The 26,216-nt window shown below is 53.5% G+C and overlaps 11 protein-coding genes across 11 annotated transcripts; 5 read left to right on the forward strand and 6 right to left on the reverse strand.

Annotated features, from left to right (window-relative positions):
• Positions 1 to 350: 350 nt before the first annotated feature.
• On the reverse strand, positions 351 to 1,052 carry PG998_008599 (uncharacterized protein; the record flags this gene model as incomplete). Its single annotated transcript, XM_066875415.1, has 2 exons — positions 351 to 952; positions 1,040 to 1,052. 2 exons carry the CDS (start codon positions 1,050 to 1,052, stop codon positions 351 to 353), a joined length of 615 nt encoding a protein of 204 aa, XP_066731360.1.
• A 424-nt stretch (positions 1,053 to 1,476) lies between these two features.
• Positions 1,477 to 2,507, forward strand: PG998_008600 (uncharacterized protein; the record flags this gene model as incomplete). The annotated part of the gene is made up of 2 exons (XM_066875416.1): positions 1,477 to 1,769; positions 1,835 to 2,507. The coding sequence occupies 2 exons, from the start codon at positions 1,477 to 1,479 to the stop codon at positions 2,505 to 2,507; spliced, it is 966 nt and encodes a 321-aa protein (XP_066731361.1).
• An 831-nt stretch (positions 2,508 to 3,338) lies between these two features.
• PG998_008601 (uncharacterized protein) lies at positions 3,339 to 6,264 on the forward strand (the record flags this gene model as incomplete). Its single annotated transcript, XM_066875417.1, has 3 exons — positions 3,339 to 3,679; positions 3,700 to 4,387; positions 4,411 to 6,264. The coding sequence occupies 3 exons, from the start codon at positions 3,339 to 3,341 to the stop codon at positions 6,262 to 6,264; spliced, it is 2,883 nt and encodes a 960-aa protein (XP_066731362.1).
• Positions 6,265 to 6,469: 205 nt separating this feature from the next.
• Positions 6,470 to 7,141, reverse strand: PG998_008602 (uncharacterized protein; the record flags this gene model as incomplete). The annotated part of the gene is made up of 3 exons (XM_066875418.1): positions 6,470 to 6,600; positions 6,674 to 6,854; positions 6,914 to 7,141. 3 exons carry the CDS (start codon positions 7,139 to 7,141, stop codon positions 6,470 to 6,472), a joined length of 540 nt encoding a protein of 179 aa, XP_066731363.1.
• A 726-nt stretch (positions 7,142 to 7,867) lies between these two features.
• PG998_008603 (uncharacterized protein) lies at positions 7,868 to 9,886 on the forward strand (the record flags this gene model as incomplete). Its single annotated transcript, XM_066875419.1, has 6 exons — positions 7,868 to 7,955; positions 8,014 to 8,542; positions 8,596 to 8,787; positions 8,876 to 8,883; positions 9,028 to 9,414; positions 9,471 to 9,886. 6 exons carry the CDS (start codon positions 7,868 to 7,870, stop codon positions 9,884 to 9,886), a joined length of 1,620 nt encoding a protein of 539 aa, XP_066731364.1.
• Positions 9,887 to 10,162: 276 nt separating this feature from the next.
• PG998_008604 (uncharacterized protein) lies at positions 10,163 to 10,516 on the reverse strand (the record flags this gene model as incomplete). Its single annotated transcript, XM_066875420.1, has 1 exon — positions 10,163 to 10,516. The coding sequence occupies one exon, from the start codon at positions 10,514 to 10,516 to the stop codon at positions 10,163 to 10,165; it is 354 nt and encodes a 117-aa protein (XP_066731365.1).
• Positions 10,517 to 11,920: 1,404 nt separating this feature from the next.
• PG998_008605 (uncharacterized protein) lies at positions 11,921 to 13,466 on the reverse strand (the record flags this gene model as incomplete). The annotated part of the gene is made up of 2 exons (XM_066875421.1): positions 11,921 to 13,218; positions 13,271 to 13,466. The coding sequence occupies 2 exons, from the start codon at positions 13,464 to 13,466 to the stop codon at positions 11,921 to 11,923; spliced, it is 1,494 nt and encodes a 497-aa protein (XP_066731366.1).
• Positions 13,467 to 13,744: 278 nt separating this feature from the next.
• On the reverse strand, positions 13,745 to 15,282 carry PG998_008606 (Vitamin h protein; the record flags this gene model as incomplete). The annotated part of the gene is made up of 4 exons (XM_066875422.1): positions 13,745 to 14,132; positions 14,183 to 14,596; positions 14,653 to 14,908; positions 14,973 to 15,282. The coding sequence occupies 4 exons, from the start codon at positions 15,280 to 15,282 to the stop codon at positions 13,745 to 13,747; spliced, it is 1,368 nt and encodes a 455-aa protein (XP_066731367.1).
• A 506-nt stretch (positions 15,283 to 15,788) lies between these two features.
• PG998_008607 (uncharacterized protein) lies at positions 15,789 to 17,348 on the forward strand (the record flags this gene model as incomplete). The annotated part of the gene is made up of 5 exons (XM_066875423.1): positions 15,789 to 15,911; positions 15,976 to 16,157; positions 16,215 to 16,697; positions 16,753 to 16,834; positions 16,893 to 17,348. The coding sequence occupies 5 exons, from the start codon at positions 15,789 to 15,791 to the stop codon at positions 17,346 to 17,348; spliced, it is 1,326 nt and encodes a 441-aa protein (XP_066731368.1).
• A 307-nt stretch (positions 17,349 to 17,655) lies between these two features.
• Positions 17,656 to 21,233, reverse strand: PG998_008608 (uncharacterized protein; the record flags this gene model as incomplete). Its single annotated transcript, XM_066875424.1, has 10 exons — positions 17,656 to 17,829; positions 17,880 to 18,544; positions 18,605 to 18,919; positions 18,971 to 19,027; positions 19,125 to 19,511; positions 19,568 to 19,882; positions 20,206 to 20,583; positions 20,640 to 20,832; positions 20,907 to 20,917; positions 20,978 to 21,233. 10 exons carry the CDS (start codon positions 21,231 to 21,233, stop codon positions 17,656 to 17,658), a joined length of 2,751 nt encoding a protein of 916 aa, XP_066731369.1.
• A 369-nt stretch (positions 21,234 to 21,602) lies between these two features.
• PG998_008609 (uncharacterized protein) lies at positions 21,603 to 24,826 on the forward strand (the record flags this gene model as incomplete). Its single annotated transcript, XM_066875425.1, has 11 exons — positions 21,603 to 21,812; positions 21,884 to 22,416; positions 22,497 to 22,598; positions 22,669 to 22,871; positions 22,918 to 22,948; positions 23,000 to 23,181; positions 23,243 to 23,862; positions 24,082 to 24,131; positions 24,179 to 24,364; positions 24,465 to 24,615; positions 24,671 to 24,826. The coding sequence occupies 11 exons, from the start codon at positions 21,603 to 21,605 to the stop codon at positions 24,824 to 24,826; spliced, it is 2,424 nt and encodes an 807-aa protein (XP_066731370.1).
• Between the last annotated feature and the right edge of the window lie 1,390 nt (positions 24,827 to 26,216).

Here is a 26,216-nt window from a genome sequence, read left to right on the forward strand (position 1 = left end):
TTTGATAGGGGCCAAATAGCTCAGTATAGAAGATGTATAAATTAAATGCAACCCCGTTCTCGAACGCATACGTGAGCCATGAATGGGCGGTGATGCTGACAGCATACGTATGAAGCCTGTGATCATTATATAGCTCGCATCATAAAATTGCACTCAGGGGCAAAAATGATTGATTCAGCCTTCTAAATATATGCTGGGTAAGATGATACATGACAAAAGCTCTAATTTGCCTCTAAGCAGAACGCCATGCATGCAAAACGTGTGAAACCCCCAACTCCTTAACCGTAAAGTCCGACAACTCCCCAGCCCAATACAAACAGTCATTCGCCCGCCCGCCCGCTCATATCACCTCATTTGCCCCCGAAGGCCCGGTCCATCTCCTCGCCCTGGTCCACCGCCATCTCGCTCGCCCCTTGGCGGTCCGCCAAGCTCATCTCGGCGAAGTGCCCCGACAGCGGCGTCCCGTCTCTGCTACCGATGCGGCTGCCGTACGGGTGCAGCGGCGGCGTCACCATGCCGGCGTCGGCCTCGGACAACATGCCCGTCGTCGCGGTCTTCTTCTCGGGCTCCAGCAGGCGCGCCTCGCTGTCGAGCCAGCCGGGCGCGACGCGGCGCTTCTCGGCCAGCTCGCGCGCCGCGATGCGGTCCTCGAGCGCGCGCAGCTCGCGCCCGGCCTCGGCCTGCAGCGCCGCCACGTGCGCCTGCAGGGCGCGGCAGCTGGCGACGATGTCGTCCGGGTGCGCGGCGTGGCCCGAGGCCGAGACGACGTACTTGGGCTTCGCGTCGGAAGCGGATGCGGAAGCGGAAGCGGATGCGGTGGTGGATAAGCTCAGCGAGGAGGGCGGAAGTGTCGACGGCATGTTCTTGTAGGTGTAGGGCAGCGTCGCGGCGACGGGGAGCGTGACGAAGGGCGACACGGTGAGGGGCACTTGGGCTAGCAGGGGATGGGTGCCTGATAAAGAGGAGGTTGTTAGCGACAGGGGCTCGTTGATCTTGCGCGATGCGGAGGGGGAGGGAGGTGGGAATGGCCGTGACGTACGGGTGTTGTGCATGGTTGCGAATGCGCCCTCGGCGATTGCGATGGCTGGTTTGGGGTTGTTTTGATCAAAGCTGCTGGGCGAAGACTTCCAGAAGAGCGGTGTGCCATATACGAGTTGTTCGCAAGTCGAAGGTGCGCACCTGAAGTCGTTCGAGGATCTGGGGTATTGAATGAAGGAGAGTTACTACAGGTGCAGCCACTGTAGCGCCAGCCTGCCTGTAAATGACATGCGGGTGGATTGGTTGATAACCGATAAGCCCCGCCATTCGAAGCTCCCTTTCTGCTTTCTGGGGAAGCTGGCAAAGCAAAGCTCAGTTTAATTAAGCCTTGCCCATCTCAGCAACGGCCGCCTTCTTATTCCCTGTACCAGTCCAGTGTAGGAAAGAAAGTCTTGTTTACATCAGTCCAAGCCAACCTTGCCGACGAACTCATCAGAAATGCTTCCTACCGTCATTAAGACTTGCCCTTCGGCAGATAATGACTTCGAGCCTCTGAGCGAGTATCAGTCTCAAACGCCCGAGACCTTCTTCGACGGAAAGCCTGTTCTCTACTTTCACGACGAGAATGTAAAGGCTTGGTGTTCAACAGAGCACTACAAGCGCCTGTACTTTTTCTCTGGGGATGATTCTGCCGCGAAACATCCGACGGCACCTGAGAACTTGGCGCTGGAGAACGATGGCGGGAAGCACATGAGAGAGGAAGCTCAAGTTCGAGTGTTTGTCGGGTCAAGGTGAGATTTCATGAAATGAAAACAAAACTACCGACTTTGGAGGCGTCGACTAACAGCATACGCAGCAAATTTATTCTGTTCTCCCCCAGCAGTGGCACCGGCATTGAGATTCCTTACCCTGCCATCACCCTGCACGCCACCAAGAACTTCAAGAGCCTGCAATCTCCGGACAATGCCGAACTTAAGTTCGTAGGCGTCTACATGCAGCTTGAGTTTTCGGGCGACGGTGGCGGCGACGATGATGATAGCTTCGACCCTATCGAGCTCACTTTGATCCCGGCACAGAGCCCCGAGAATGCGTCCGATTCCCGGGTCGATCCGCTCAACGCCGAGCGTAATGCCGCCCTGTTCAACCAGATCTCAGCCTGCTCAAACTTGCACCCTGATCCTCAGGACGAAGACGATGACGACGAGGAAGACGAGGCGGATCGCATTATCTTCGAAGGCGAGGCTCTGGAGGGCCTGCCGGGCGCTTTCCAAGGCGATTCCAATGGCGGTCTGCCTCCGCCCATGCCCGGTAGCTCGGGTTGGATTACTGCGGACAATGTTGATCAGTATTTCGATGCCGAGGGCAACTGGATTGGAGGCGGTGCCGAGGTAGCTGAAGAGGGTGTCAGCGGAGAGTTGGGTGAAGGCGCCGGTCGCGTCCGGGTCCGAGATGAGTTGGATTGCGATGGCACCAATGGACAGAACGGCGACGATGACACCGCCGATTCTAAGCGGCCACGCACCGAGTAATTTACCAAAGTACGGCGCGATGGAGAGGACGATAGGCCCGTGATGGAGATAGACGGACAAATTTCTCAATAGGATAGGTATGTAACGGCTGCCCCTCCGGAACCACCGCCATGTTTACCGAATTGCCTGATGCAGATGATACCCAATGAAAAAAAACCCACAGACAGGCTGCATCCATTACCATAGACAGTACGAAATGTACACAAACCCCTTTTGATCTATTTATGCCTCGTCCACTCTCGCGGAACCTCGGTACGGGGCCGGGCGCTGAGACCTGGTGTCGGGTCAGGAGTCTGAGAGCGAGAGAAGAAGTCCAACCAGGTCGGCACCGAAAATTCGTGATGGTGTGTGGCTGCGTGAAAACCGAGGCTGGCGAGTCGCGCAACAGCCAACAGCCCCTATGTTTACAGCCCGAAACACATTGTTATTGCCCCCTTCTACCGTTGTTTTGAGGGGCGCAAGGTTCAGACGTACAGCAGCTGGCAGTTAACCTGCCTGCATGCCTACCCGAGGAGAAACATCCGTCTTTATCATGACAACTCACCGGCACCAGCCTCTTGTCTCAGAGACGCGGGGAGGTCTGGAATGCCCCTTTGGCCCAGCGACGCATTCCTAGGGGGTCGACAACCCCCAAATCTAGTCTAGATCGTCCATGGCCATGTTTTTCGCTTTTCTCCCAATTCCATCGGTTGTTTGTTTCGTTTCGTTACCCTTGACCACCTTCTACGTTCAATCTACAGTCAATGAAGGGATTCCCATTTCTGGACAGTGAACTTTGATTTGGCCTTCCTTCAGATATACGCTCGTTTTCACTCTTTCAGCCAATCTATAATGCCTAGCCTCATTCGAGCCCTTGGCTCGATAGAGGCTCGGGACGAAGAGTCTGGATCTCCGACTCTGTCAACGGGTGCCATTATCGGCGTCGCCGTCTCGGGCGCCTTTGTCCTCTTCGTAACTCTGTCACTGGCTCTTATTTGCGTCTCGAGATGGCGAGGACGCCGGCGGCAGCTGGCCGAACTGGCAGAATCAGGCACGACGCCGTCTCAGGGCGACTCGGAAGATAAATCTCCGTTCCCGCGGCGACTGCGCAAAAAGTCCCTGCTCGACTACGAGGGCGGCCCGGAGGAGCCCGACTTCCAATGGCACCGCATCTCGCTGCCCATCATCCCCCCGTCTTTTCCCGAAAACCGAGCATGAACCTGGCCCCTTTCCGGGACGTCCACAGCAGCGCCGGCAAGTCGCAGCGCCGGGAAAAGGAGCGCGGCCGGGAACTCAACGAGCTCCGGCGCAAGAGCTCGTGGATCGACGAGGACGCGTTACATGGGCCGCGCATTTCGCAGCCGAAGAGCAAACGCAGCCTCTCGTCGCTGCGCCGGAAGCTGAGTGCCAAACAGCCTTTGAACCACCCCGCGCTGATGGGGAGCCCAACCTTGCCCCATGCCCATTATAAAACCGACACCGACCACAAGGAAAGCATCGTCGAAACTCATTCTACTGAGGGACTTAGGTGTTCATCTTCCGGAACCGTCTTGTACAGGCACCGCCCGGCGCCACCAACTGCCAATACCTTCGCCCAGACGAGCACTACCGATCTCCAGCCGCCACCCTTGGCGGTGACCAAGTCAACGAAAACAACGAGCATGATCGCCTTCGAGGCGGCCCAGCAGCTCGCCGGCAAGTCTCGTCTGCCCGAGACCCAACGGCCGGCCCGGAACTGTACATCGGCCACGGACTTGTCCGCCATCCTCCAGCTCACGGCCACGAGGCTCCAGGACGGCAACCGGAGCCCGAGGCGGCAGACCATGTTTGCGGCGAGCGCCGCGAGAAGCAGCCACCAGGTAGTCCGCTTCGTCGATGTGCACATGGCCGACAGCGACGCCGTCAGCCCAGCACGAAGCCAAAGGGGTGCTGCGCCCCCGCCGTTGCGGAGTTGGACGCAGCCGCCGAGACGACCCCCCAAAAGGGACGGCCCACGCCGCCGCCCGGGCTGTCGCAGAGATCCAGCCACGCCGACCGCCACGTGTCGCAGATGTCGCACGTGTCGCAGTTTTCGATCGTGTCCGAGGCCGACAGCCTGGTCGTGAGCCACCGCGGGTCTCAGCCCGACGTCCAGACGGCTTTGTCCAGCCCCAGCCGCCACGAGCGGGCGCGCGAGATGGCTCTGGCCGAGCAGCAGCAACAGTCGCGGCCTAGCACGAGCGGGTCCGACTCGTCCGCGCTTTCGACGCTGTACAGCGTCGACGAGGAGCTGGAAGGCTCGCAGGCATGCCGCCGGAGCATGGAGCGCACGGTCGATGCTCGTACAGATAGCCAGTCGCATGAGAGGTACGACAAGAGCCCTAAGTTTCCGTTCGAAAACGGCGGCAGCCCTCGCATAAATAAACTGCGTCGGGGCACGTTGGGTCAGTTCCATGGGCCCAGACCTATGCCTCGTCCTGAGTCACCGGACGTGCCAGCCAGCCCCAGAGACATGTTCGCCAAGCCACTGGAGACTTCAATGCAATTTTCCATTTACACTGTGGAAGACGACCCCTTTATTGCCGAGTCTTCGCCAACGCATGGTTCCCAGCGGCTTTCCCAGATTTTCAAGGTCGTGCCGGGAAATAATAAGCGCCCCGATACTGGCCCGAAGGTAAGAGACTCGGCACGGTCTATGAAGCCCAAGCCGCTCGTACTGTCCCCAAAGACAACGGGATCGCCCACACCGCCGGCCAAGAGTCTACGGATCACACTACCGCCGCCATACATACTCCGGCCCGGCTCGCCCACACGGGACATCCATGGCCGACGCCCCAGCCCCTCGCCTTCGTCGCGCAGCGGCGGCTCCTCGGAGCACGAGAACAGGATTTCCGTCGCCAGCACCGTGGGGTACAACACTACGACCCTGCTGGCCATCCCGACCCCCGAGGCCTCGCCGACTGACCCCGAAGAACGGCCAGAGTCGCGAGGTGGGTACCGCTACGACCGTCCCGCATCGCCTGCGGACGACGACCTGGAGGATGAGGAACGCGACGTGCTCCGCAGCATGCCCCGCTCGCGTCTCTTCGCGAAACAGAGCAGGTCGCCCTCGGACGGCTCCGTGTACTCGCAACAGTCGAAACAAGAAGAAGAGGAAGAAGAGGAGGACCAGCTCCCACCTCTCCGCCACACGACGACGAAGAAGAGCAACCACAACAACCGGGACAGCGCGCAGATGACCAGCCTCGTCGCCGAGCTGCGCCGCATGAACAGCCAGATCAGCCAGGCGAGCAGCTACAGCACGGCGTCGACGGCGTCGTCGAACACGCTGCCGGCCGCCGCTCTGCCGGCGGACATCGGCAGTCCCACGCTGCCGGCGCTGCGCGGGGGCGGGTTCAGCCCCGGAAAGAAAGGGGGCGCGGCGGGGGCGTCGCGGAACTATTTGGCGGTGGGCGGCAGCCCGGAGACGAAGAAAACGTCGTCGCGCGACGACGACGAAGGGCAGAAGAAGCGGTTCTCCGACAGCGCGCTGGTGACGCGTCGCCAGAGCCACGGTCGGGGTGCGGGCGGCGTCAGCACCGCCCGCCGGGCTCGGCGGGGGACCGTTGGCGCGGGCATGGGGTCCGGGTCGGGGCTGGCGGGCCGGCTGCGGGAGCTCGACCGGCACATGGCTAGCGTGTCGGCGGCGGCCAAAACGCCGTGCAGGAGCGGCGCCATCAGGGTGCGGCCGGAGGCTAGCGGGGACAGCCTGTACGACGAGCACGGGTTCCTCAAGAGCTCTCCGGTCGCGCGGGGTTGACGGAGGACGGGGCGGTTAGATGACGATGGATGATGACCTAATGCCGGCGTATTGCTTTCGTCTTATATATATATATTCACGATGGATGGGACCGCCGATGTTCATAAAAAAATCACTTTGCGAGAAACCTGGGCTATGGAGTTGTGTAGTTACGGACATGAGTAGGTATCTAGGGTATCAATACAAGCCTTTACCGATGATGTTATCAGCTCATATTGCAGAGTAGTCGAAGAGCTTCATTCTCATGAGGCAATCCACAAATTTCGTATGTCCTGTCGTCATCGCAGAGGACCCAAAAACGATGGGTCTTGTTAGATAGGCTTCGAAATGAGCGCCCTTGGCAATCGTGATTAGTCGAGATGCAGTTCCTTGTTGGCGGTGTTTTCCGATGTCCCGCATTCTTACTTACATGGCAATGCCGCCATCCTTCGTTTCGAATGGAATGGGGATTTCCCACGCTCGAGTCGGTGAAGCGTAGCAACGGGCAGAAGCACGACTCGAGCGAGCAACGCACGCGATCCAAGGCCTTGAGCGGGTCGTGGTGTCGCGTGGGCTCCATCGGGGCCCATAACTTCAATCTGGGGGAGAGCCTGGGGTGGCCGACGTAGCGCCGGGGCGGTTGCGGTTTTTTACAGTTCGACCATCGTACCGTTACAGTTGCAACGGTCGCAGGGAGGGCGAGAAAGCCGTCGTAGCCGTCGCTTTCGCTCTCTCTCTCTCTCTCTCCAGTTGGTTGCCGACGTCCTCTTCCTAGCTTTTCCGAGGGTTGGATAGTGCTTCGCGCATCGCCGAGACGGCTCGAGGAACTCGCGATTTTGACAACAGCCAAGGTCGGCTTTTGTAAGGCGATGGGGGGCTTGCGAGCGTACAAGTGCATGCGGGACCGTGACGTCATGGCATCTTTTCTCCGCGCTCGGAGTGGACACCTCGAAACCTGGGCACGGCAGATGGTCGTTTTGGTGGAAGACGAGGTGAGAGAGAGGACACTCGTCGGCTTGCCCAAAGAGGCAGTCCGACAGTGACGGGTATTCTTTCTCCCTTCACTCTTTCTCCCTTCACCCTTAAACAGCAGTACGGATGGCGGCGTATGGAAGGTGAAGAGGAAAACGCCTCCCCGTCGTCGGTCTGCAACTTCGTGCCGCCTCGGACTAGCGCCATCCCTAGTGGAATCTTATTCCCCCAGCTTCTGGCTTCTCTCCTTCTCCCCCACACCCCCTAGGATGTGCCATCATCGTTGCTTGATCGTGCTAACGTCAGAGCCAGCGGGTTGTCCTCCAGCACCGCATCTTTTGGCTGCAAAGCCCTGGGGAGGCTGCAGTCGCTCACAGGGTTCTTTGCTTGGAAGGTGGATGGCATTGGCAAGCCTTATCCCTTCCGGGCAAAACGATGACTCCCGAAAAGCAACAGAGATCGGCAAGTCTTGCTCCCTAATCTAAATCTGACATCCCAACAATGAATGGCTCGGCCGTTGTCGTACAAATAAACCCTCGCCCCCGAGACCTGCGTCTTCGTGACCTGACCCTCATGTCTTCTGCACGGCTTGGCGCTTTCAAGGGGTACTGACACCGTTCTCAACAACCTCGCCTTTCCACCATTGCCCAATATGAAGCCCTACTTTGGCCTTCGCGGCAAGCAGCTCAACTATGCCATCGGCATCATCGCAGGATGCGACTTTCTGCTCTTTGGTTACGGTAACGGCTTTCCTTTCCCCGCGAGCACACGAGTAGTCCGGCACTGACGCGGTAACAGACCAAGGTGTCATGGGAGGCATCCTGACGATGCGCAACTTCCTCGTCGACTTCCCTGACATCGACCCGGACGGCACTCCGGACACGGCGCTCAAGGCCACGCGCGCCTCGAACCAGGGCATCTCGGTGGCCTCGTACAACCTCGGCTGCTTCCTGGGCGCCGTCATCACCATCTGGATCGGCAACCCGCTGGGCCGGCGGCGCATGATCATGCTCGGCACCGCCATCATGGTCGTCGGCGCCATCCTGCAGGCCTCGGCCACCACCCTGCCGCATTTTATTGTTGGCCGCATCATCACGGGCATTGGCAACGGCGGCAACACGTCGACGGTGCCCACCTGGCAGTCCGAGACGTCGCGCTCCCACAAGCGCGGCAAGCTCGTCATGATCGAGGGCGCCCTCATCACCTGCGGCATCATGATTAGCTACTGGATCGACCTCGGCTTCAGCTTCCTCGACGGCAGCATAGCCTGGCGCTTCCCGCTGGCCTTCCAGCTCGTCTTCTGCATATTCATTCTGGCCTTGATCTGGTACGTCTTATCCTGGTGGGGTGCTGTCTGTAGAGTTACTGACTCCGTATCAGGAATTTACCCGAGTCCCCGCGATGGCTCGTTCTCAAGGAACGAGAGGACGAGGCTCTCGATGTGCTTGCTGCACTTGCCGACACGACTATTGATGACAAGGATGTTAGGAATGAGTTCGTCGCTATCAAGGACACCGTCCTGGAGATGAAGAAGGGCCGTTTCCGAGATCTCTTCACGCAAGGAAAGGACAGGTTCGTCATGGGTTCAATCCTCCAAAAAGACATCAGCTGACAGTGTTATAGAAATTTCCACCGTACCTTGCTTGGCTACACCAACCAGATGTTCCGGTAAGTCTCTTTTCATTCCCAACATTCTCTGCACTGATACTAACTTGGTTATAGTGAGTCAAATAGCTGCTCACCAATGCGCTGCTTAAGCCGCGCTCGCATGAGCCACCCTTGATCTGGACCACATACTGACATGTCCAACAGAGCAAATATCTGGTATTAACCTGATCACATACTATGCCCCGGTCATCTACGCCGGTCTCGGGATGAGCAGCTTCATGGCCCGTCTTCTGGCTGCCATCAACGGGACGGAATACTTCATCGCTTCGTGGCCGGCTGTATACCTGGTCGAACGGGTTGGTCGTAGGAAGCTTATGCTGTTCGGCGCGGCTGGCCAGGCCGCCAGTATGGCCGTCCTCGCGGGTGTCAACTCGCAGCCCGAGAACGCGTCCTGCCAGATCGCCGCCATCGTCTTCCTCTTTGTCTTCAACACCTTCTTCGCCATTGGCTGGCTGGGCATGACCTGGCTGTACCCCGCCGAGATCGTCCCCCTGCGCATCCGAGCCCCGGCCAACGCCCTGTCCACCTCAGGTCAGTACCTTCTGTCGGGATACCGGACGAACCATTTCTAATCCGCATATGTATAGGCAACTGGATCTTCAACTTCATGGTCGTCATGATCACGCCGATCGCCTTCAACTCGATCAAGTACCAGACGTACATCATCTTCGCCGTCATCAACGCCTTCATGGTGCCGAGCGTCTACTTCTTCTACCCGGAGACGGCGTACCGGTCGCTCGAGGAGATGGACGCCATCTTCCACAAGGTGGACGGCGCCGCCGCCTACTTCCAGGTCGTCAACGTGGCGCGCGACGAGCCCCGCCGCTACGGCAAGAACGGCGAGCTGCTCATCGCGTACGAGGAGACGGAAGAGCACAAGACGCACGTGCACCACGGCGAGTTCAAGGGGCCTCGACGTCGCCCAGCGAGGGGGATGCGGAGAATGGACGTGGGGGCGTGTTGTAGATTAGGGAGGGGGTCGGAATGGGGTTTGGAGACATAAGGATTGATGAATGATGCTGATGCATACTCAAGTGTGATACCCGGATGAAAGCTGTCAATATGTCAACTCGATATGACGGACAAGATTTGAAAATAAATAACATGCTTCAAGCAAGTTCGACTAAAACCTTTCAAGTGGGAGAAATTGGTATTCAAAGAGCAATGCCTCTGCAAGAACAATTGTATTATTGTGCAAGAGAGCTAATATCCCTCTCTCTCGCCGCTCTCCTGAGCTCGCTTGGAAGCTATACGTGATCTCGTCACGAGCACTGTCGTATCAGATCTCTGCCGAAACGACCTCCTCGTACTTCGGCGGTGAACCCGACAAGTTGAACCAGCCGTGAGGAGGAAGAGGAGAAGGAGGCGCGAGACCAGCGCCGGGCGACACTGTGAGAAACTGTTCGGTGGGTGTATCCGCGGCCGTCGCGGTCGAAGCCGGATCCCGAGCCTGCGGAGAGCGGCGAGGGGGACTATCATCCCCGGCCGGGGCGGTAATATGACTCCATACGGCGGCGTTTAGCGCATGACAAAGCGCGGAGACTTTCTCGCAGGCGAGCTCGAACGCGACGAGAGAGTACAGTATGCAAATGAAGATGCAATATTCTGCGCGATTAAGACCAGATTTACGCATCGTAGGTTCGCCTGTTCCGGCCGGGGTGTTGGGGGTGCGTACGAGGAGGTGGACGAGGATGAAGGCTTGGGTAGTAGAGCCGGATGGGGAGTGTGGTTGTAGTAGTTAATATTACTCACATCGAGATTCTCCCATTCTTGAGCAGTTGTTCAGCAGTTTTAAATATTTGTTCGTGGAAACGCCAGATCAAGATTTCTCCGGAAAACAAACTGTGACTATAACATCAGCTTGTACCGGAATAAGGCTGAACTTTGCTTGACTATAACTTCAGAGTTTAGATCTGGGCATTGCATCGTACTCAAGTCGATATTCCCACACCACGTTCGGTGTCTCAATAAAGAAGAGAAAAAAGCTAGGTATATACATCTAAGGACTTTTGGCTCAAAATAAGAAGAATTGTGTGGAGCGTCTTAGCCCCTATTTTAGACGCAGGCACACAACGAGATCTCATAAGCTGACAGGTATCACGCAAAAGAATCCATGAAACTCTTGAAAGTGTGTTCAAGTTCTCACCGGGACAATGATATATTCTGTCTTCCTAATACGATAGCTGCCCTGGCTGTCTCTAGTAACCCAGTCAGGAGACCTACGAGATACCAATCAGCCAAGTGACAGATAGCAAATCTATCTTATTACATGTCAACTACATTATGGGCGTCTCAAGAAGAAGCATGATACAGACAGGGTGGGTTGACATCGTTCAGAGCTTTCTTAATTAAGGGGAGTATCTATATGGGTGTTATCTATATGGACCACACTCTATCATTAACTCTATCATTAGGTGTATATTTAATAACTCGTCTCTAGGCTTGTGCACTTGATTCCTCAAGTGCCTGAGGGGGAGGTTTGTTGACTGGGCATCTCCCATCACCCCGCCACCCGTTAGCCACTGTCTAATATCTCCCGTGGCCTCCTGTGAACCCTGCCGTGGATGGGCGTCGAGAGGCACACCCGTTGCTGTCTCATCATCTTCTTCAACCTTGACCTTTACATGATCTAAGGGTTCAGTCGATATCGGGAGAGCCTGCCTTCTCTCTTCTTGGTTGTTAGCAGCATCTGGCATGTTGTGATCTTTCCTGCGTTCTTGAGGTTGGGGGCTCGGCTCAATCTCTGGCCCGAGAACACGACTTGTTTCATCCATCCTCGGAAGAGCCTGCCTTTTCCCTTGTTGATTGTCATCAGCATCTGACATACTGTGATTCCTCTGACGCTTCCGAGGCTGGGGACTCGGCTCGACCGTTCGTCCGAGAAAACGACTTGTCTCATTGATCTTCCGTCGTTGGATTGTGAGACGATGTCGACTAGCATCGAACCGTAGGCTTCGGGTGAGACTGGCAATCTGTATTCTTGCCTCGGTTTGGTCTGCATCGGTCTGCTCCAAGACCAGCGATAGAAGGTTCTGCACTATGCGGATAGTGACCTCGAACTTCTCACCGAAGTCTTCAGTAGAGTAATGACTTGAAAAAAGGTGGCATGCATCCTCTCGAAGAAATACGGCATGTGGATCTGCCCTCGCAGCATCTGGCTGCCAAGCTCCTCAAATCCGTCGCGACAGCTTCGCATATCACCGAGGAATTCCAGGTCTTCGTCGTATGTTGCCAGTTCCCAAATGTCATTGACCCGTTGCTCGAGCTCGTCACGGCTCTCAGGGGAATTGTGGCGTGGTTCGTCGATCAAGGCTGAGCTCACGTCTTGGTGCTCCCATTTCACTTGAACTGACGGGCTTGTCCTGAGATTGTTGATTTGAATTCTTCGGGTTTCTGGCATGAGTTCCAGGTGTCCATTGTGTTTGCTCATTGCGTCTCCTCGTTCGAGAGTAGGGAGATGGGAGTTCTCCGGATTCTCGGCAGGGGCTGCTCCTTGACATTGTAAATTCATCTTTTGATCGATGAACCGGGCAACCTCTTTGCATCGGTCACGCATCTCGTCAGCCTCGCTTCCCATAGCCTCTGCAACGAACCTGAGCAAGTCCTTAGGTTCTCCACCTCGGTACATATCAGCCGCCCATCGCAAAAAGATGTCATAGGCACGTCTTGCCTTGTATTCATTGTCAAAATCAATGAGTTCTTTGCTCAAGCCTCGATTGCTCCTAGCTTGATGGGTCTTAATCTGGACAGCGTTTTGTTTTTTCACGACTTGAAGTATTATACCCAGAATCTTGTTTAGAGTCCCAATGTACGGCTCAACACGGTTTGCGACGCTTACTCCGCGTGGAAGCTTGACTTCATAGCTGTCGCAGTCGACCGGGTGCGCAGGTGGGTTGCCCAAAGACGGCAGGTCTTGCACCGCAACTGCAACTGGCGCGGTCGCTTGAGGTTTCTTGGTTTTGGCTTTGGCGACCGTGGGCTTCAAGCCTGGACCTTTGCTGGTCTGGATATCCGGCTTTGCTGTGTTTGCCTGCTCACTTTGGCTTTCTTGAGGAGGGCTCGCGGCGCTTGTCTGCGTGGATATGGTAGGGCTGAGGTGCTTTGCCCATACGGAGTTCGCCAGGCCGCCATGCGTGCTTTCTGGCAGACGACACGAGAAAGTAAACTGATGACGCTTGGCAGCAGGAACTTTCATAAGCGCATAGATCAGTTCATCGACTGTTTTGTACGGGGCCGCCGTCACGTTTTTGACGGTTGCGAAGTCTAGCATATCGTCCTGTGCTGCAAGCCCTTGCAGCGCAGGCCTGCGCTCTCCGAGTTGGTCATCCCCACAGACTGCGAAGCTTGTCAGAGTCGGTGGCGCAAGCAAGGGAGGCCAAATACCTACCCTCAGACCAGAGCTTCGAGGCTGCGGACCACAGCAAATCCGACCTTGGCACTCTCCCGTTCAGTCCCGAAACTTCCGAATTGATGATATTTTTGAAGCTCTGGATGAGAGGTTCGTGGCCTCCGGCGGTTTTGACGAGCCAGTCACAACCGACCTGCCAGGTGCTCGAAAAGTAGTCTTCATCCAGTGTCGACATATTGGCTTTGACACGTCGCGCTTCGAGCGCACTCGATTGGAAAAGATGAAGGAGGAAGAGCTCGCTGGGCAATGCAACGCGTCTTGTTAGACTTTGGTCTTCGGGGAGCTGTTAAGATTGTTTCAGGTTTGGTAGGTGCGCTCAGTAATTACAAGCCCCACTTTCCAGGTTGACGATCAGGTAGACAAATTGCCTGACATCATGTTCGACCATCGAGGGCCAAGTCTCCTACGACTGCCTTCCCTTCAAATCGCCCCAATGCTGGCTCAAGAACCCGTCTATAGGCAATAACGAAAGTCTGGGTGTTGTTCGCCAAGATCCTCAATGCTGCCTTCGTGTGATACCTCTGTTAACACGCCCCGCCTTTTATCCCGTCGCTTGTTAGCGATAAGAACACCCATGAACATGACTGTCGCTGCAAGCATGCCCAGGGCGCAAAGCCCGAGCCCCGTGCTGAAGCCGGTGCGGAAGGTCGGCTCTTCCCGTTTCAAATAAACGTTGGTGCCGATGAAGGAGCCGGCATTGCCAAAGCAGACGATGGCCCCCAAGGCAACAGTCCTTTTGTAACCCTTCCCGACATTGATGGCGATCCAGACAACAGCCAAAGGCATGACCAGATACGCCCCGGCGGTCATGAAGAAGAGGCCCATGTATCGCACCCCGAAGCTTTAGGCTGCGCTATCTGCACCGCGAGTCCCACCGCAATCGTACAGAACCCGATCACACAAAAGACGTAGCGCTTCTGAAGGCGTTCCGCTGCGTAGCCCATGGAGATCGAGTAGACGGCTGCCACCAGGTAGACAGGAATTGTGTGCACTTGGGCATCCGCCGCCTCGTAGCCAATGCCTCTGAGGATGGTGGGTTGAAAGCTAGTGATCGAATTGGCATTCTCGGCCGCTCCAAGGTAGATGATGACGGCCACCCAGATCTTCCAATCGCGAAAGTACTCGTAAAGCCTGCTGACAGGGAGTCGGTCGTGGGACACGGCGCCTCCATCGTCTCTCAGGCGTGCGAGCAGCAGGTCCTTGTCTTCCGGCGCAAGGAAGGTGGAGTCTGCCGGGAACGGGACGATAAAGAAATACGAGGCAAAGCTGACGAGGATAGTAATTAGCCCTTCAATGATGAAGATCCTGTCTTGTGATCAGCCAAGGTACCTTTCATGCGGATGGTCATGTGCGTAACTTACCATCTCCAAGCTCGATAGCCCGCAACCCCATCCATCTTGGCAATCAAAGCGGACAAGAAGCCGTTGAACGCACCGGCACAAATGCCACCGCTGAAGAACACGACGTAGCGTCTCAGAAACTCATCTCTTCGATAGTACGAGCCGATGAGGTAGGCGGCACCTGGCACGAATGCGGACTCGGCCATACCTTCAAGTAACCGGCAGACCACGAGGCCGCCCCAGCTTCGGGTCAGGCCGCAGCCAATGACGGTAACGCCTGCATAGCGGTATCAGCAGGTACTCAAGGCCGGCCTTCACCAGGCTAGGAGGCTCAGAATTACCCCAACAAAACATCATGACGGCCAGGGACTTGGGGCCCGTCTTGTTGAAGACGATACTCAGGGGAATGCCGGCGACCAAGTATCCGATATTGAACACAAACAAAGCGATGTTATACCGTTGCCCTTTGAGCTGGAGCTCTTGGTCCATGCCTTGAATCTTCGCGTTGCCGATGTTGCTGCGGTCTATGAAAGAGACTAGGTAGAGCAGCCATAGAATAGGCAAGACCCGGAAGTCAAGACGCCGGAGTAGTCTCCTTTCCGCCGCCTTTTTCTCATGAGGGAGTACCGTGGGATACTTCAACACCGCCATTTTAGCTGATCTCCTGAGCTTGGTGTGGTCGACGCTGGCTTGGCTGTTATCTGTTCACGACAAGTTGCCCAACAGTATTTAAGTGATGTTCACAATGGTTAAATTGTCAAAGAATGATGAACATCTTTTGTTCTTCTTGTGTTCGAACTGTGGTCAATGAGACATGGTAGATATTGCGTTCATACGAAGTACGCATAGAGACCTGTAGGCCAACCGGCTAAATTGACGACCAGAGGCTGCATTTCCCTAGACCGACGACCAAGCGGATTGGTGGGTAGCATTACGGGTTCTATCCGGATGTATGTAGACTTCGCATGGCTAGGCCAGCATTGGGAGCTCGCTGACTTGGAGGGGTCGAATTTCGATTTCATTGTCAGCAACGATGGGCAATAACCGAGGCTTATTTGCAGCAGAGGAGTTATGAAAATGCTGGCACTGCTCAAACTAAGAGGAAGGAATTAGTAGGTCATTTCATAATCTCACCTTGTTTTCTCCGGTAATATATCATGTGTCAGTCACTTCAAGCAATCGTCGTCGGTGCTGGGATTGGCGGCCTGGCCTTTGCCATTCTTGCGCGGAAGCAAGGTCTGCGCGTGACTGTGTTGGAGAAAACAGAGGAGCTCACTCCCGTATTACGCCTTCTCCTTTTACGCCACGCCCATCTATCAAAGGCTGACTCATCGCACTGCCTAGGTCGGGGCTGGCATTCAGATTCCGCCGAATGCTTCACGCATCTGGGCGCAATGCGGTATCCTCGAGAAACTGAAGAAGTTCTCCGTGGTGTCCGAGGCAACTCAATTGAGGCGCTGGAAGGATGGAGAGTTGCTGTGCACGCGCACCGTGGGCGAAGCTCTGGATGAGAGATGGCCCTGGCTGTAGGATGAGATCCCCCAACCATTCCTGGATGTGCAAAACTGACAAGTTGTTTTCAGGGTTATCCACCGAGCCGACTATCAACGCATATTAGTCCAGGAAGCGGAGGACTTGGGTGTCATCATCCGGCTCGGTTCTAATGTGCAAGCCATCGACTTTGATCTCCCGAGCTTGAGTTTGGCTTCCGGCGAGGTTGTCACTGGAGATGTCATCGTAGGAGCAGACGGTTTGTGGTCGAGCCTCCGTAACGCCATCTTAGGCCGCGATTCTCCCCCACAAGAGACTGGAGACTTAGCTTACCGAGGAACCTTCTCTCTCTCTGCCCTGCAAGGACTCAATGATTTCCAGGTCGACGAATTGTGCAGGCAGAATGTTGTTACCATGTGGATCGGACCGGAGAGCCACGCCGTGTTTTACCCTGTTAGGTGCGGGAAGGAGTTTAACTTGGTTCTCACGCGACCAGATAATCTACCACCCAATGTCCGCACTGAACAAGGCGACTTGCCAGAGATGATGGCTTTATTTCAACATTGGGATCCTGTGTGAGTTCAAAACTCCGGTCACTTTGGCACTGGGCTCATCCATAGTCGTACACAGCTTGACGAAAATCCTGTTAGCGTTCTCCTCGGTACTGAAGTGGAAGATGATGCATCATGAAGAACTCGCCACCTGGACTCGGGTTAGCCCCCTAGCCCCCTCCCCAACTATCCAGTTTTGATATATACTGACCGTCCAAGGGTAATGTGGCTTTGCTAGGCGACGCATGTCATCCCTCTCTCCCATACCAGGCACAGGGTGCGGCCATGGCCGTTGAAGATGGCGCAGCTCTGGCTACCTTCTTGGGACTCTACCAACAAGCCCTTCGACAAAACAGCCCTGAAGCAAACCAACTGACTATAGCCGAGATACTGGAGAACTACGAAGCGCTCCAGAAAGCTCGAACGACGATAATGCACTCGGGCTCCATTTCAAACCAGCATATGTATCATCTCGAAGATGGTGGGGTGCAAGAGGAGCGGGACAGAATACTCAAGGCTGTGGAGTGGAAGGAGAGGCCTCTTGGCGAGACTGAGTCGTTCATCTGGATCGATGTCCGTTACCAAAGGGCCATCGTCGGACGAGATACCATTGCAGACGCTAACGCACAGTGGGCCAAGATGGTTTCTATGCTGAATACAACGAACGGTTGGTAATCAACAACAAAGGGGTTACTCGAGTTTTCGGTGGGTTGTACAACTACTTCATGCCTGATGTCCAACAGGGTTTGACGCATACCTGAACAGCCTGCTGAGTGTATTTATATACAACAAACGTTATGTCGTGAGAAGATTGAAAGTCCGATACATATCTAAGTGTAACCATCAACTCAAATTTCAGTAGTTGCTTTTAATGTGGCACATCAACTTATTGAGAGCCGGGCATTGTTTTGGCTCAGCCAGGCTGTTGAGCCTGAAGTAGGTGACCTTTGTCTTGGGATACCGTTACAATTGTGAGATCCTACTACAGTTGGCGATCATGTAGTTCGACGTATTCCGGGTAACTCTCCATTAAGTCTTTTGCGATGCCATCCATCAAATCCCTGCATTGATCGAGATCCTCAGGTTTTACCGTGAAAATTTCCTTAGCCGTGGCCAGTTTTTTGCCATCCGAAAATTGTCGTACAAGCCGCGCATGCTGCAATCATGTTAGACTCCTGGCCACGAAGAATTATAGGCATACCTTACCATTCTGAAGAACATCCTGGCACGATTTTCATCGTGCGTAGTTTGGTACCAACGAAACAAAGCCCTACCGAGCTTATTCATCTCCCACATCATGCTTTGCATCGTCATTGTCATGTCCACATGCTGTTTACTGTCCATAACGACGTCCTCTAGCTGCTCATTGTTAGCAGTGCGTCTTTCTTCCTCGGCGATCTGCTTGAACCATTCGATTTCTCTTTCCGGCGTCTTGGTGGCAGCTGTCGCTTGTTTAGTTACATCTTGTGCGTCCGTGTCTCTTGTAGTCTCTTCACTGCGTTTCTTGAATCTCTTGGGGACAGCAGCCTCTACAGATGCGGAGTGTCGTTTGCGGTTATGACTACGCAGCTGCTGTATGGTGGTGAAGCCGACGTCGTTGAAGGCACACCCATCAACACAGCGGAATGGTTGAGAGTGTCTGGATTCGTGATTGTCCAAGTCGGCCTGACAAGAAAAGCCCGAGACGGCTTTCTCGCAACCAATGCTAAGACACATGAATGCAGTAGATCTAAATTCCTCCTGGAATTTCAAGAAGTCTGAAGTCTCAAGCCCCTGGAGGTCTTTTTTGACCACGAGTGATCGTAAGAGCTCATGATATCGCTCAGTGGCTCGACTAAGCAGAGGGTGTAACAACCCGTAATCTGTACCCTCTAACCAACACTCATTAGTACACTGGGCGCTTTACACGGGAAATGGGTTTTTGTACTGACCTTCCGGTTCTCGTGCATATCGTGTAACCAATTTCAAGGCCTTTGGGGACAAGTTCCGAGCCAACATTGCGTCACCCTCTATGGTTTTACGTGGGTCTGCCAATGTGGTTTCGTCGGAATTTTGCTCCAACAAGGAAACACTCTCTGAGAAGGCATCGATTTGAGACGTTAAATCGGGATGAATTTCGTTCTGCGAGTCCACACAAGCTCGCAAGTGAGTTGCCCAATTTTGATTCGCATATGGCAACAGTGCGTAGGAACCCTTTGCAACATCGATTTCGAGTCTGTTTCCCAGGGTGGTGGGACTCAGTAAGTCTAGTGACTGCCTGAGTTGTGTTAGGCATCCGATTGTAACGCTTTGCTCACAATCCAGGCGACTCAGAAATGGACCACTGTCTGGGTCAAGCAGGTATCTGATAGAATCTGTCAACACAGTAGCATAGATGTGTGAGGCGGGAAGTATGGCGTAAGACAAAGACATACTGTGGAACAGTCGAATGAACAAATACCAAGGAATTACCAGGCCCTTCTTCAATGAAGGCTTTGCAGATATCAGTGGCGTTGACGAATGCGTTGGTTTCCCGGTTGATAATTGTACAGCCAGGCTCAAGAACCATGCCTAACCGCGCGACAGGTCTCGAGAGGGGCTGCTTGTCTCTGTTGCATATCAGCCAAGCAAACAGGCGTCTGATTTTGGAAAAGTCGTTCATGGAGCACCGGCTCTTGACATTGTTTAATATCCTTGCATATCTGCCGCTCATCAGTAATTGCCGTCGCTCTGTAAGTGGATAATCATGTACACTTCTCTCAAGGTCGAGGGGCAGTTCGTTGACCTGCTGCTGCAGATCACGCAAGCTGGATGCGTTTCCAACCAGGTCAAGGATCAAGTGTACCCACAAGTACATTCCTAGGCTTGGATCAGCGATTCGTCAGAAATGTTCTGAGTGGGTGGTATAATATCACCGTTGGCTTTCTCGAGGATCTTGGTCTGCAGCTTTTGTACATCCTCTTCAGTAATTTGGTTCCCGTACATTTGTACAATGTCCTCGAGTGAATCCTTCACTATCAAACCCAGGTCCTTGTCGATCGATTTGCGCTCCTCGTTCATCTTGAGCTCTTTCTGCTTTGAAAGTTGCCTAGCAATGGTTGGTATATCCTGGCTGACTAGGAGAACATTGAGTGTCGGGGAAGACTTGGTAAGCTGAAGCAGATCCCGGAAGAGGTTTCGGTGCTCAGATGGCGCTACTTCATCTATACCATCAATGACTAAACGCATCTCTTCGGTAAGTTACAGGAGATCTTGTAGAATCTTCTTCAGTGTTTCGGATGATGGGCGCCGTGACTTTTTCACATACTCATTGTAGACGTATGGTACTGCATCGGGAATAATCGGAAGCATCTGAGAGACGAGACTCCGTAATATATGGGCATTAATGCCATGTGAAGGAGTCTGAAAGTTGCAGAAGAAGAAGCAGACTTTCCGGTTCATGACATCGCGAAGAAACCGGATTAGTCTGGCGCAGAGTACCGATTTGCCTACAGCCTTGTCAGTAAAAGAGTTGCGAGGAAGCACAGGTATGTCGTTGGTTGAGGTCTTCTACCTGAACCTGGCTTTCCATTTATCCAGAGGACCAGACCACCACGACCACGCTGCAGCCAATCTCGGATCTTGCGATTGCTCAGTATCCAGTCTGAAGTGCCCTCAAGATGTCTGTTTAAAAGCCAATCCAGCCTCATCTCCCCATCGGTGTCGGTGAGTTCAAGCCAGTGCCGTATACTATGCTCCTGTTGAAATTGTTTCTGATTGCCACGTTCAAGATATTCAGCAGCGCGTTTCTTCCTTGACTCAACCGCTTCCTGTATGTCGAGGGCCACGGCTTCTCGGTCAATTTGCTCGCTGGTACGAGAGATACTTGCAAGTAACATGCCAAATCTATCATCGAACCGGCCAAATAGTGATGTGAAGAACATGCTGAAGCCTGCGGAAAGTCAGTATGAAAATCAAGAGGGATGCAGGACACTTTGATTTATTCACCGGGTTTTGTGATCCAAGAGTATGCTTTGCGGTGAAACTCGATTATATCCTCGAAGAGAAATGCGATCAAATGCTGAAAGGCCTGGTTTGTGGGGAATGCCTCGATATATATGGAGAGACGCGGCATGCACGATCCAATGTCAGCATATGCCATCAGCACCTTATCCAAAGCATGGACGTGCTCTTGCACCGCCTGTACCATATATCAGCAGATGTGATCCAGTGCTCAAAGTAAGTCCAGATGCGTGTCTCACCGATAGAACGAACTTGATGGGTGCCTGTCATAGGGTGCGTTAGCAGTTTTAGATGCCGGGAAAAGGCGAGACTAGTTAACTGACCCAAATCCAAGGGGAGGTAATCAGTGCCATTGCATGCCACTTCAAGAGCCTTGGAGTATTTCTCCAGGGAATCAAGGAAAGGTAGGATCCGGCCAAAATTTCGGAGTCGCTGCGTAGCTGCCAGGTGTCTCTCAATCTTTCGAACTGCGTCTCTCACATCTTCCAGCTTCGACGTGGACTGGATAAGATCTACCTGCTCGGAAGATATCTCCTTTTGGAATCGTTCACAGGCTCGAGCGATCAATCGTTCAGCCATGATAGATGGATGCGCGATTGGCTTGCCAAACTACCATTGAATAGAGAGGACAAGAGATAGAAAGAGAAGATGGGGTAGACGAAATCATTACACAAGCCTACATGGGATAAGCAACGTCTCACAGGTGCGGTTGAATGTGGTGGTGTTCATCCAGTGAGACACAGCGACTGAGTGGGCCACCAATGCAGCCAAGCAGCTTCGCCCCGTACGCTGGGTGGCCTGTCAGGCTGTCTCTCAGGCTGTCTGTCAGGCTGATTGTTGGGCTTATTCGGCATGTTAAAAGCAGACGTGCTGAGATTTTGCAATGACCTTCATTTCTAGACCGTAGTTTTCCAATGTCGTTCATTACAAACAGACCACTTGGGGCAAATGGCGACCGAAGCTGAGCCTCCGACAAAACGAATTAAGACCAATGATTATCACTTCTACATTGGCGAATACGAGTACTCATCCGATTTCGAAGATAATCAATATGGTCAAAAACATGCCACTGCTGTTGTGGAGCAGGTGCCATGTCTGTCGACAAGCATCTTGAACAGTGTAATTGAAACCGGGGATGGAACACAAGAGGGCGATACGGTTTGTTTTGGAATGGTACTACCCTTACACATACTTTTGTCTGCGTGTATTGCATCTAACAAATGAGCAAGCTCGTCTTGACACTGAAAGATACGGTGGATGCGTACCGGGGCAGCCTCGATGCCTCTACCGTGTTCATTCGTGGACTCGACTCACAATTGCGCATCGCTGGAGCCGATTTGTTCGTCGGAGAATTGGTGACTCGGGACGTCCAGCTCTTCGACCTTTTTCAATCTGAGGGAATTGACACAGAGATACGACTCAATATACCAAAGAATGCAGGCCCACCCACACAGGCGCTTGACGAGATCTCGGTCGTTTTGTACGGGTTGAAGGAATTGAGCGTAGACCTTGGAAAAGCTCTACAGGACCTCAGCCTCTATCTGCAAGATCCTCGCAATACGGAACGGGACCTACCGTACTGGAACCCGCACAGGTTTTCCAATCCTGACAGTCTTCGCACTTCAGACTGGTGGCACACGCCAGAGGAAAAAGCCGCAAAGGAGGAACTACTCCCACAGTCAGACTTCCTCGAAGCATTCAACACAAGCGGTGATTTGATCGAAACGGATGGATCCAGCCACTTGACGACTTTGCTGATGGGGTATGTATCTATTCCATGTAATTGACTTCAAGGAAAACACAACATGAGGCAATATTAACTAAGCTACCATGCCTACCCAGTCACCAAAAAGAAGCCTTAACGTTCTTGCTAGGCCGCGAGCGAGGCTGGCAGTTCACTGGAACTCACGATATCTGGACCATACGTGCTTATTCGGGCACAAAGTAAGCCAAACCGCCCCGAATCGCCAGATATTAGTCTGGTCCAGATGCTCATGTACCTGACATTGCATAGCCAGTACATCAATCAGGTTGATGGATCTGTCCATGACGATCCGCCTCCCGATTTCCGTGGCGGGATTCTTGCTGATACAATGGGTTATGGGAAGACTCTTGAAGTAATTTCCTTGATCGCTCACGACGTTTCTGGTCTTCAGAGGAGACAGCTTGGTTTCCCACACAATCCCACAACTACGCTTGTGGTAGTCCCGGCTGCGAGTAAGGATTCTCCTTTGATTGTAATCGTCCCACTAATTGCGTCCAGTTATTCGTTCATGGGTAATGGAATTGAAAACGTAAGTAGCTGTATGCTTCTGTGTGATGTACAAACTCGCTAACATAGTCAGTCACCTGAAGCCCAATTCCATAAGCTGGCGATGCCATGCTGGCAACACAAGAATACGCCAGCCAAGAGATATCCAAAACGTAGACATTGTTCTCATCACTTACAACATGCTTACTTCCGAAAGCAGGAAGCCGAATAGTCATATATTCGCACACCATTGGCATAGGGTTGTCTTAGACGAAGGTGATTCACTCTATTTTATACTTGCGTCTTGAATAGACTTTTAACTGGTATGATCCTCTAGCCCACTACATCAAGAACCCTGCTGCTGCCAGCTCGCAAGCAGCCTACCGCCTAGAGGCTGATCGACGATGGGCAGTGAGCGGCACCCCCATCCAGAATAACCTCATGGAACTCCAGAGCTTACTTCAGTTTATCCGTGTGTCACCTTACTCTGAGAAAGATGTTTTCAACCGGCACATCGTGGCTCCCTGGAAAGCTGGCTCCGGCTCGGAATCCGTGGTACGATTAAGGAGGTTATTGAATGCTGTCATGCTGCGACGGTCTGACCGAAAAGCCTTTCTGCCAAAGAGGACTGATACCAGACAAATTCTTAAACTCACGGGTTCGGGGTTAGAGTGCTACAACAAAGCCAAAGGCAAGGCTCGGGTGATGATAGACGAGGCACTCGGTACAGAAGGCCAAAGTGGCAGCCATTTCGTCAACGCCCTCCAGAAGATCAATGCCTTGCGTATCATCTGCAACAATGGAAAGATGCCCTCCGACTTGGACGACCATGACGAGCGGCTCGTAGATAGTCTCGATACTCCTTGGAACCCCGATGTTGGTCGAAAGGCTCTGGCTGATTTCCCACTGCTCGGGCTTACTCTCAGCTGTCACCGATGCGGTGATCCTCTCGACTCGGTAACTCAAAAGGGGCCTCCACCACTGGTTCACTTGACGAAGTGTTTTCGATTGCATTGCTCGACCTGTTTTGTACAGTGTCCGAAGGATGGGACAGGACGGGTCAAAGTCTGTGATTGTCAACCAATGTGCCCCCTTACTAGTCTGCATCTGCCGGCTCGCCGGACGACATCCCTTGCGGAGCACCCCGCTTTACGATGTTCAAAATACCCTCCGAAGATGAACGCACTTGTGCGAGACCTAAACAAGCTTCCTGGAGATGTCAAGAGGTAAGAGCTGCATGCTGTGACCAGTGTTCATTACTGATCTGGAATAGTATTGTGTTCTCGTTCTGGACCTCTACCATCGATATTTGCAAAGAAGCTCTATGCGTTGCAGGTATTAGATGTGAGCAAGTCGACGGTACGGTGAAAGCGAAGGATAGGGAGACAATATTCTCTCGCTTCCAAGCGAACGATGACATCAAGGTGCTACTGCTGTCTCTTTCCTGCGGTGCTGTCGGGTAAGTTTGTCTCCCATTTCTAGCATGCCATGCTGGTGGTTCTAGTATTTGGATGCGTTGTTATATACCATGACTAAAGCGAACCATTCTACCATTGCAGGCTGACACTTACTGCCGCATCCCGCGTATACCTCATGGAGCCACAATGGAATCCTTCTTTGGAGGAACAAGCTTTGGCTAGAGTCCACAGGATTGGCCAGACAAAGGAAGTCACAACCGTTCGGTTCATCATGGAGGATACGATCGAAACAGTAAGTCTAATATCTCACCAATGTCTGATTCTGGAGGATGCTAAGAAAGGATTAGTACGTCTCGGGAGTGGTTCAACAAGACAAGAAAGACCTTGTGTCAGTCTTACTTTCGTCATCCAACACGTCATCTCGTGTATCGAAGGAGCGACTACAGGTGAGCATGCAATATGACCATACAGCCAGGGGCAACAGGCTAACCCCTCTTCCATAGGAGTTGCGAAACACTTTGTAGTAGAGAATATATACGAAAACCTACCTGTGGTGCGGTAATACTACTTTCCAGTCATGGCTAGCCATTCTTCTTTTCGCAAAAAGGGGCCAAAAGGGGTAGGAGAAGGGTCTCCAGCAATGATCCAATTGCAAACGCTAGCTAGTTCATTTCGACACATCCTCTGTAGTCCATTCAACACAGATGCAGATTTAATGGGGTTACCACTGAGTTGCAGGGCTGATGATAAGTTTCAATAGCTTTGGCCAGTTCTCCTTGACGGTCAACTGTTCTGGATGTATGTTAATGTTAGCTGAGGCTTCATCTGCCCTCAGAAGATCACTCGCATCGTATAATCGTGCAATTGGTATGGCACAATGGAGGTTGCTAATGGGGCTTGTTTCTTCCGGCTTTTCATCAATGCGAAATGTAGCGTCAGGTGCGAGGTCCTCACAGCATAAGCAGCCAACGAAGGATTCCATCACACGAGCCGAGCACCAAAAAGCCCGAAGATGTCAGATACCTGCCAGCCTTGAACAACACAGTCAGACGCGATTACAGGGATAACGCACGGTTGCCAAACCTTGAATCCGGAATTTTCGATCTCACGGGGCAAAATCTCCGGTTTAGTCATAATGACCGCACCTAGGTTTGGCCCGGGACTGTCAAAAAGAGACGCGCGGGTCTTCCCTTCTCCAGGCTCCATCGCAAGTCCCGACGGCGGTCGGCATTGTTCACCCCTGAGCAAGCCAGCGCATTCTTGGTAGGAGACGTGTTCACGCGCAACACGCAACAAGTAAGTAACCGGTTACGATTTTGTTCACTTCGAGTGGGTGTGAATCGAGTCCGAAAAGTTGGTTGACCCGCCTGGGATGCCAAGTTTCGTGTGCCTTGCAGCGTTACAACCAGACCAGTTGCGCCAGGGGATCGAAGTGCAACGGACTCAACAGCAATGCAGGCAGGCAGGCTTTCGCCAGTGGATCGCAGGCGTTAGTCGTGATCTTGTTGCCTCTGCATTGCAGCGGTTCATCTTCTCCAGCTTCTATTTCAGTGCTAGCCCGATGGCGCGCGTTGGCAAGACTCGGCTACAGCTTCTCGTACGAAAGAAAAAAAGGAACAAAACCAGGAACGGGTTTCGGTGGGCGAGAGAATGTTCTTCCCAAAACGACTGTCGAGGACGTCATCCCGTCCATTAGTTTTCGGGCGGGCGTCCTATCGCGACCTTGTCTAGTGTCGCTATAACATCGTCGCGTTATTATCATTGCGCCATTCCCACCAGCACAGTCTACACAGTACCCGAGAGAGGTGGGGGGTAGACGTCCGGCGCGGTGGGGCAGACGAAGCGCGCGACCGATAAACAGGAATGGAATGGAAGCCAGCGAGAGAACATGGA

Source organism: Apiospora kogelbergensis (genome assembly GCF_038363985.1).
Source record: "Apiospora kogelbergensis strain CBS 113332 chromosome Unknown utg000005l_segment0_segment0, whole genome shotgun sequence".
NCBI lineage: Eukaryota > Fungi > Ascomycota > Sordariomycetes > Amphisphaeriales > Apiosporaceae > Apiospora > Apiospora kogelbergensis.